This window comes from Cebus imitator, unplaced genomic scaffold (assembly GCF_001604975.1).
Source record: "Cebus imitator isolate Cc_AM_T3 unplaced genomic scaffold, Cebus_imitator-1.0 Scaffold445, whole genome shotgun sequence".
In the NCBI taxonomy this organism is placed as follows: domain Eukaryota; kingdom Metazoa; phylum Chordata; class Mammalia; order Primates; family Cebidae; genus Cebus; species Cebus imitator.
Window position 1 is genome coordinate 984444 of NW_016107760.1, and position 9236 is coordinate 993679.

Genomic DNA, 9236 nt, shown 5'->3' on the forward strand with positions numbered 1-9236 from the left:
GAGGGAGGGAGGAAGGAGGGAAGGGAGGGAGGAAGGAGGGAAGGAAGGAAGGAAGGAAGGAAGGAAGGAAGGCAGGCAGGCAGGCAGGCAGGCATTTATATAGTGCTATGTGCCAGACACTGTTCTAAGCACCTTACATTATTAGCTTATGTAATCCTCGCAACAACCCTATTTAGTAGCTGCTTTGAATATCCCCCATTTTACAGAGGAGGAGATGAAGTATTGGGAAGTTAAGTCATTTGCCCAAGGCCACAAAGGTCATAAAAGCAGCAGAGCTGGGACACAAACCCAGGCAGTTTGGCTTCCAAGGGCATATTCTAGAGAGTCACTATGTCCAGGCTGCTCTGAAGGTCATCAGCTGAAGACCAAATTGAGGGAGAGTCCAGTTCCCTTGCAGACCTGAGTCTCCCTTTGCCCAGGGATCTTTACCCTGGCTCCTTTGCAAAGCCTTCTTCCTGCTCTGCTTGAGCTCTAGCGCCCCTACGCTCCAGGGAGGCAGCCCTTCCTGCCAATTCCTGTCTACAGTACAACCCCTTCCCACCTTTCCCATCCCACACTCACCTTAAAACCCATCGGGCGGAGCTTACATGCTATTTCTGCATCATGCAGTGCGTTCTCATGAGACTCCAAGGTGAAATAAATCTGAGACCGATTGCTATAAAGCAAGTGGTCATTTGGAGCTGCCAAAATGAGAAAGAAAAACCCTTATTAATGGCCCCCAGCCAGCGCAAGCAGGTGGTAAGTCCTGTATGAGCATGGATCTTGAGCAAATGATAAGTTTTCTAGGACTTTTTTTACTGGAGATCAAAAGGATTGGGATCTGTTTCTAGTTCTAATATTGTCCTGCCTTCTACAACCCCAGACAGTCTTGGTTCCCCAACTGCAAAGTCATTTTTGATCCCCGCTCACAAGTTCATTAGAGGCCCTATAGTGTCAGTGATGCATTAGACACTTTGACATACACAAGATGTGGCTACACACAGCTAGTGTCTGGCAGCCAGGTTTGAGGGCATTATCACCAACAAGAAAACAGGCCAGGTAGGAAGGAGAGAGAAGTGGGCAGATGTGGCCCCTATCTGAACTACCAAGAAGACAGATCCAAGTTCATCTTCCAGGAGGGAATGACTGATGACATTAACAACATCTTTGTCTACAAAGCCCAGCACATATGAAGATTCCCTAAATGGAATGGGAAAATATATTTATATGGTCCCGTCCTCTCATTTCAGATGACCAAATGTAAATGAACTTGGAAAGGGTTACTGGGAATAAGATGAGGCTGGCTCTCACCAAAAACTTCAAATTACTAGATGTCAGAGCTGGACAGGCGATTAGAGGTTATCTGGCTCAATCAACCCATTCTTCAAATGGGGAAAATCAAGCCCAGAGAAGGGAAAACATCTTCTTAAGGTCACACAGCTAGGTGGACAGAGTCACTGATAACTGGTGAGACTTTGAAGCTTTTGAAGCTGGAATGCTGGGGAGCAGGTTCCTTTTTCTGAAGGTGTGTACAGTACTTGGAATAATACAGACACACTGGCCATCTTCCAGAACAGAGAGCCTCCTTTCCTCTTAGAAGGGTAAAGCTGGCCTTGACATTTTCACCCTGACTTCCCTGAGGGGATTAACAAAGATGCAAGGAATAAACCCCAGGGGAAGGTGGCAGCAACAGAGGAAGAGGGTGAGGTCAGGAAGGGGCTTTCCTGGCCCTTGGAGGATGGCTAAAAGGAATGCAATCTGCCCTGGAGATCTGGAGTTAAATGGCTTCCAGAGCTTCATTCACATTGCCCTGCTCTTCCCCAAGATCTGACTCTAGCTTCCTCTGTGGCAACAGGTTTTGATGTTTTTGTTTTTTTTTCCCAGGGGTGTGCTGAGGACTTGCTTGGTTGCCCATTACTTGCTCTTAAGACATTAGCAAATTGTTTACAGTCTTTTCTGTCTATTCTCTTCTGCAGCACACTCCAGCCTGGTGGCAGCTCACAGTGTGCCTTGCTTGTGCACAGACAGGGGCTGGTGGGGTCCCCTTCTCTGGCTGCCAGTGTCACCCTATCAGTCCTTATTCCTCCTCCTCCTATTACCTGTTGCAAGCCTGAGTGGAGATTCAACACGTGGAGACTCCAGCCCACACCCTTCCTCCACTCCACAGAGTCAGGCCCAGAACACCCTGGGATGCCAGGGCCCTGCCTGCCCATCCCTGCTGCCTCCTCTCGTCATGCTTCGCCAGACAACCGCGCCCCGCGGCCCAGCGTCTGGCAGCCTGCCCGAGCTGGGCAATACGGACTGGCAGCTCAGCAGCCACTTCCTGGGTCCAGAGGTGGTGGGTCGCAGAGAGCGGCTCCCTGGGGAAATTCGGGTGCCCTAGTCCAACTGGAGATGTGGGACTGCCCACGTTGCCCTTGAAGCTGCAAAGCCCACCCAACCTTCCCAGGCGGCGCTGGAAAGCAGGACAGAGGCGTGACCCATTCGTCGCCAGCCCAAGGTCCCTGGGGATCCCCAGGCAGTTGCCGAGCCCCGTCTCCCACCGGGCTGGCCGGGTTAAAGGGGTTCGAGGCCAGGGCACATGCTGCGGGTTGGCAGGTCGGGAGGAGGGAGGGGGCATCTATTTCAGCAGAGGATCGTGTGATAGGAAGCGGTGACAATGAGTCACAGGGCAGCGGGGCGCAAGCGCTCCCCCTCCCCCCGCACACGCTCGTGGGATGGTTTCCGAGGAGAGCGTGGCCCACTTCAGTTACCTCAGCGGTTACACAATCCCGCCCGCCCGCGCGGAGGAGGGGCCGCCCGACCCGGGCCGTTCGCGGCCCTTATGCAACCAGTGCTCTCCTGACCTAATTCCACGCTGGACCCACCCCACAGGGAGCCGCGGCCCCGGAAGGGGCAACACCCGGCGGCGCGAGCGGCACGCAGGCGCCGACCGGACATCTCCAGCCTGGAGGACAGGGCGCCAGTGCGAGGAGCGCGCGAAGTTCCTCTCCTCACTGGGAAGGTGCGAGCAGGTGTAAGAGGAGGCCAGGAGTGCAGCGGGAGGAGGAGAGTCAGAGAAACAGAGAGTGACACTGAGCAAGAAAGAAACAGTGACAAAAATGAGAAGAGATGGAGAAAAAGAACCAGAAACAAGGAGACACAGGAACTGGGACTGACAGACAGGAACACAAAAGCCAACAGAAGTTGGCAGAAAAAGACAAAAAGCAACCGATATCGACACAAACACAGTGAAAGACAGCTAAAGCAGGGAAAAAAGGACAAACTCAGAGACCCAGCCCCAGAAACACCCCTCCCCCACCCCGGCCAGGGTCCATGGGTCCCCTGCCCCCTCTTCTGCCCTGGTCCAAGTCCCATCTCGCTGCAGGGTTTGTTCTCCCGCACCCTCGCGTCACCAAACGAGCACCAGCCCCAGCCCGGCAGCACACTGGACTCACCCAACTTAACTGCCTCGTTGTACTTGAGCAGCGCCGCCTCCACCTGGCGCTCGCGGTACAGCCGGTTGCCCTCGTGCCGGAGTTGCGACGCCCGCGCCGGGCCAGGGAACAACTTGCCGAGGAGGCCTCTGAGCACCACGTTGACTCGCAGCGGCGGCGGCGGCGGCTGCTGCCCAGTCCGCCGGGATCCACGCGCCCGCCCAGTGGCCACCATCAACGCGGAGAGCTTGACCCCGCACAGCGCACAGCGCCGGTCGGCGGCCCGCCCACGTTCCAGGCACAGTTTACAAAAGGTGTGGCCACACGACAAGGACACGGGGTCTGACAGAAACCCATGACATTTCCGGCACTTAAAGCCGTCCCACACCTCGGTGGCCGCCGCAGCCCCTGTCTCTTCCGCCGCCACGGCGCCGCTTGTAGCGCTACCCTCGTCCGGGGGCGCCAGCGTCAGCGCCTCGCCTTGCGGGACTTTCTCCGCCAGGCAGCGCACCAGCTGCTCCAGCTGCTCAGCCACCAGCTGCTGTCGCTCGGAGAGCTGTCTATACACCTCGAGGGCTTCCCGGAGGCGCCCCCGGGACGCCAAGGCGTCTGCCTGCGTGAGCAGGACTTTGCTCTCGGGCGTTGAGGTCCCCGGAGACTGCTCTTGCTCTCGCTCCGGCGTCGGTGGAGGTACGGGACCCTCTGCAGCGGCCTCTGGTGGGGGAGCCGTGTCTACTTGGGCCGCTGATGCCCCTCGCTCCGCCGGCTCCACTGGATCTAAGTTGTTGCTGCTGACCTCGGCGGGCAAGCTCAGCATCTGTTCAGTCCGTACTGGCTCCATAGGGAGAGGGACACCGGAGGGGAAGAGGCGTCTAGGGACCGTGAATACGAAGCAAGAAGTGGCGGCTGGAGGAAATCAGGGCGGCCACCGCCGCCGTGCTACGGAACTCTGGGCCGTGCCGCTCCTCCGGGAGCTCCATGCCGGCCGCCCCGCGCCGCCTAATAACTGTCTTGTCTCAGCAAAGTGTTATATAAAACGGTACCACGTGACGTGCCGCCACGCTGCTCATTGGCCGGCGGCGGGGAAATTGTTACAAAACCAGACAGTTTTGTAACAGTGTTGCTCTTGCTTCTTTGGGCTTCTCTTTTCTTGGCTTCTTTCTGAGGTTGTTTGTGTTTACACTTCGCCTTATTCCTCGGGGCCACCTGGTTCTGTTGTGGAAGTGGGTTTGAGGGGTGGGGAGAAACTCAATGTCTTCTCTTGGGCTTCTCAGTCTCCAAACCCCACCCCATCTCACCTCCAAACGGGCCAGCAAACAGGTCCCCTCTGCCAGCCGCTGCACAGTCCGCGAGGTCTTCTGGGACGCCTAAGGCTCTCCCTCTTGGGGGCGATGGCTGCTGTCAGGGAAAGGAAGCAGGTTGGGAGGGGTATCCCTGAAGCCCGCCTCCCCCACCCCACACGCAACCCAGCCCCAGCCCGAGAGCCCTGGAAGCAACGCCTGGACTCCTTGCCTTCCTCCAGAAGCCTCGCAAAAGTGGTGAATGCAGTTTTCTCTGGGGGTCCTTGGTCTTCTGTACCAAGAGCGACTCAGAGCAGCGGGTCCCAAGGGCTCAGAAGTTGGGCAGCGCTCGCTGGGCAGTGAGGAACTCTCGGAGAAGATGCTCTTGCCGGCTCAGCCCCTAGAGGGAGGTGCCCCGCCAACTCCCCTCCTTAACTTTCGCCCCCAACACTGAAACTGGCGCTGGGGCGGACGGCGGGTGCCCAGCTGGAGAGACACCAGGCCGGCTCCTCCATCCACTGGCCGGATGGGCGCGGCCCGGACTCCTCGGCCTGCTGGGGTCGGTGGGTATTCTGGGGTCCTGAGAAAGTGGCAGGCGAAAGACGCGAGTTGAGAGCGCTACTCCAGAGAAAGTCCGTGAGTCCTGTCAAGCCTAGTGGCCGACCGAGTAGCCTCCAGGTTTGTCGTTTCTAAGCGCTGAGTTCTGACAGTGGCACGTCACAGTGGGGGGACTGCTGGGGAGGGGTACAACTGGGCGGGAGCCTCAGGGCCTGGTTTACAAAGGCTAGAGGGCCTCTACGGTGCCCCCACACGCTTGCTGAAGGCTAGAGTGGTGGCCAACGGCACACTCTTTGTCTCCCTCGAATCCCCACATTTAGGTCGGGAACCGAGTTCACAAATGAGCAGAGAGAAAACGGCATAGTCGCACTGTTCCAAGCAGAGAGGCAGGGTCTGGGCTTGCCCCTCGCTCTGTTGGCCTCCAGAGCCTCCGGGCTCTTGGGCAGTGCCAGGGTGCCGCCCCAGGGGCCTGAAGACCTATTGTTGTCCCCTGCTCCAGCGACCTTTTAGCTGGATGATCTTGGGCAAAAGTCACTTAAAATCTAGAATCCATCATTTTTGCTTATGAACTATAATGTCGGAGTTGATCTTACTTGGGATTAAGTCATGTTTCAGAGTTGGGTTATGGCAGGTTCCCTTGGGGCTCTGCTTCTCTTTAGGTAGTTAAACCAGCCTTAGATCAATACCAAGGTCCCAGAGAACAGGTACTATCCAGCCAGGTCTAGAACCTCTCTCTAATAAGACAGGACAGCGAGAGAGAGTCACAGGGCAGAAAGGAGGGGAAAAAAGACACCAAAAAAGAAAGAATAGAGAAACTCCGGATGTAGCCAGGAAAGCACGAGGAACAAAAACTTGGCTTGAAGCCTTGGCTTTGTCATGTATTTGCTATGAAACCTTAGGTAGGTTCTCCAAACCTTAGTTTCTCTTCATCTCCAAGGTTCCTTCCAGCTCTAACCTTGAATAGCTTTGATCCTAAGACGAGATTTCATGATACTAACTCTCTTGCTTAAGTATAAACGACTAGTCCTAATGCTGTGGATGGTGGTTTGAATGGGAGTTGGGGGGATGGGAAGTAAACGGAAGGCTGTGCATTTAGTCGGGGTCAGGTCTGAGCTAGATCTTTTTTTTTTTTTTTTTTTTTTTTTGTTGGGGTTTTTTTTTTTTTTTTTTTTTTTTTGAGACGGAGTTTTACTCTGTTGACACGCTGGAGTGCAGTGGTGCTATCTTGGCTCACTGCAACCTCCACCTCCCAGGTTCAAGTGGTTCTCCTGCCTCAGCCTCCTGAGCAGCTGAGATTACAGGTGTGTACCACAACGCCTGGCTAATCTTTGCATTTTTAGTGGAGACGGAATTTCACCATGTTGGTCAGTCTGGTCTCGAACTTCTGACCTCAGATGATGCACCCGCCTTGGCCTCCCAAAGTGCTGGGATTATAGGCGTGAGCCACCACACCCATCCCTCAGCTAGATTTTTAAGTAGAGGTCAGAGGACTGGCCAAGAGGTGGTGGAGGTGGCTGTGCCAAGCAGCAGGGGAGAAGCTGGGGTTCCTGGTGACTTGCTAACTGACTAAGGAGAGCTCTTTTCACCTCTCAGTTTCCCCTACTATCAAATGAGATCCCCAGCACTAATTATCTGCCTGCCCCTTCAGACACCTGTGGGAAGGACAGCCTATGGGAAGGGCAGAGATTCATGAGATGGATAATGATGAAAAATCTTAATTTAAGAGCTTTACCCCTTCAACACATCTTTTTTTAAAAAAAAATAGATGTCCGTTACCCAAAATTGTTTCCTAGTTGCAAATCTGGGATGTACTTTGCTCCCTGGATGACCTTGACAAGGGAATACCCCCTGGGTTGATTCCTCTCCCTTGCCCTGTTATGGTAGGTAGGCTAAAAGAAGGCCAGGTCAGGTAGAGAGTCACAGTCCTGCAGGCATGGAGAAGAGAAACTCTCTCCAGGCAAGCCCTCTTGGCTGCCAGTGCATGAGGCTGACCTTGCACTTGGTCAGGAATGTTAATAGCTGTCTGGATGTTGCAGGTACCCTAGTGTAAATGGCAGTACCACCTACTCACTGACCAGAATCCACAGGGAGTTTTACATTATAATCAAAACTGCCTGTGGGATAACACCAAATGGGTTTCTATTGAATGCTGAAAACATTTTCACAGTGGCTTTCTTTACTTCTTTAAGTTAAACAAACATTACCATTACATTGATATACATTTGTGAACCAAGTCAGAAGTCTCCTACTCAGAACTTCCTCCCCTCTGCTCTTACTAATGGGAACCCCCCTGGAAGGAGGGGAAGGGGGAGATTGACATCATCTTTTCAGGTCCAAATATTCCCTTTGGAGTGCCAGGTTCTTCAAACCTCCATTTAGTCTGCTAGGATCACCTTGTGGCTAAGGTTAACTAAGAAGAGAGCAAGGATTGAGCTGCTCTTCATTTTCAACTGACTAGTAGTTTTCCAACTGGACTCCGAAGAATCTCTCTGGGGCTCAGAGGAAACAAGCAGGCAGGCTTTGACCCTAGCTCCCTCAAGCAGGGCAGCACTGTATCCATCTGTTTCATGTAAGTGAGCCTCCAGGTTTGAATTCATTGAAGAAAAGCTGTCCCTTACAATATCAAGTTTGAAAACCATAGCAATTTTCACACATTTTCATATATTTGTTGGGCATCTTCCATGTACCAAGGACTCTTCTAGATACTGGAGACACATCAAAGCAGGGGCCAGGTGTGGTGGCTCATGCCTGTAATCCCAGTGCGTTGGGAGGCGAGGCAGGCAGATCACTTGAGGTCAAGAGTTCGAGACCAGCCTGGCCAACAAGGCAAAATCCCGTCTCTAGTAAAAATACGATAAATAAATAAATAATAAAATTAGCAGGGTGTCATGGCGCACTCCTGTAATCCCAGCTACTTGGAAGGCTGAGGCAGGAGAATCCCTTGAACCCAGGAAGCAGAGGTCTCAGTGAGCCGAGATCACACCATTGCACTCCAGCCTGGGTGACAGGTAAGATTCTGCCTCAAAAAAACAAAAAGCAGCACATAACTCCCAGGCTCTCCCTCACATATGATAGTGCGTCTTTCCTCACACATACACATCCTTGTACTGGCTTCCCATATAGACTAGAAGCTCCAGAGGGCAAGGACTGGTGTCTTATAACTCCTCCAGTGACATAAGCAGGACAGTGCTTGAACAGCTCTTACTGAACATGCCAGTGGACATTCTGGCCCTAGGAGTGTGCAGAGGCAAAGAGGGAACAGTTGGAATGCCATACCTTTATACTGGGTCATTCATAGAGCAGAGACTGGGCATACAAATAACAAATGGTTGACAGTCCTGTACTTGGAAAGGACTGCTGAGCAACTCTGGGAGGAAAGAGTCCATTCAAAGCCAGAGACCTGGGGTAAGGTGTATGCAACCCTGTGCGCACATACACATGCACACACTGTATGCCAGGAAGCTTGGCCAAAGCACGCATTTGTTCTGTACTTGAGTTTCTTATTTTATAAACTGGGGTGACTCATAAATCTGCAGTCCTTACAGGGGGAAAAAAAAAGGAAACATGGACATTAATGGTATTGGTATGGAAAGAAAGACTGCCCCTTGTTATACAGAGTAGCCCAAACCCCCAAATAAAAGAAAGTTTAGCTGGGCACGGTGGCTCACGCCTGTAATCTCAGCACTTTGGGAGGCCGAGGTGGGCGGATCACTTGAGGCCAGGAGTTCAGGACCAGCCTAACCAACATGGCAAGACCCTATCTCTACTAAAAAAAATTTTTTTTTAATTAGCTGGGCATGGTGGTGCGTGCCTGTAATCCCAGCTCCTCAGGAGGCTGAGGCAGGAGAATTGCTTGAACCCAGGAAGTGGAGGCTGCAGTGAGCCAAGATCATGCCATTGCACTCCAGCCTAGGCAACAGAGCAAGACACTGTCTCAAAAAAAATAAAGAAAAGAAGGAAGGAAAGAAGGAAGGAAGGAAGGAGGGAAGGAAGGAAGGAAGGA

At 53.1% G+C, this 9236-nt stretch overlaps 1 protein-coding gene across 3 annotated transcripts in view; it reads right to left on the reverse strand.

The window, feature by feature from the left end:
- The window catches only part of LONRF3 (LON peptidase N-terminal domain and ring finger 3), a 43921-nt gene extending 39143 nt beyond the window's left edge, over nt 1-4778 (reverse strand). Inside the window, exons 1-2 of one of the 3 annotated variants that reach the window (XM_017511258.2) lie at nt 3417-4778; nt 562-680 (exon numbers count right to left, since the gene is read on the reverse strand). In XM_017511258.2, the coding sequence (XP_017366747.1) occupies nt 562-680; nt 3417-4236 (939 nt within the window). In that variant the 5' untranslated portion in view covers nt 4237-4778. The remainder of the gene's footprint in view (nt 1-561; nt 681-3416) is intronic. The other 2 variants (XM_017511256.2, XM_017511257.2) reach the window with 2 other exon arrangements.
- Between the last annotated feature and the right edge of the window lie 4458 nt (nt 4779-9236).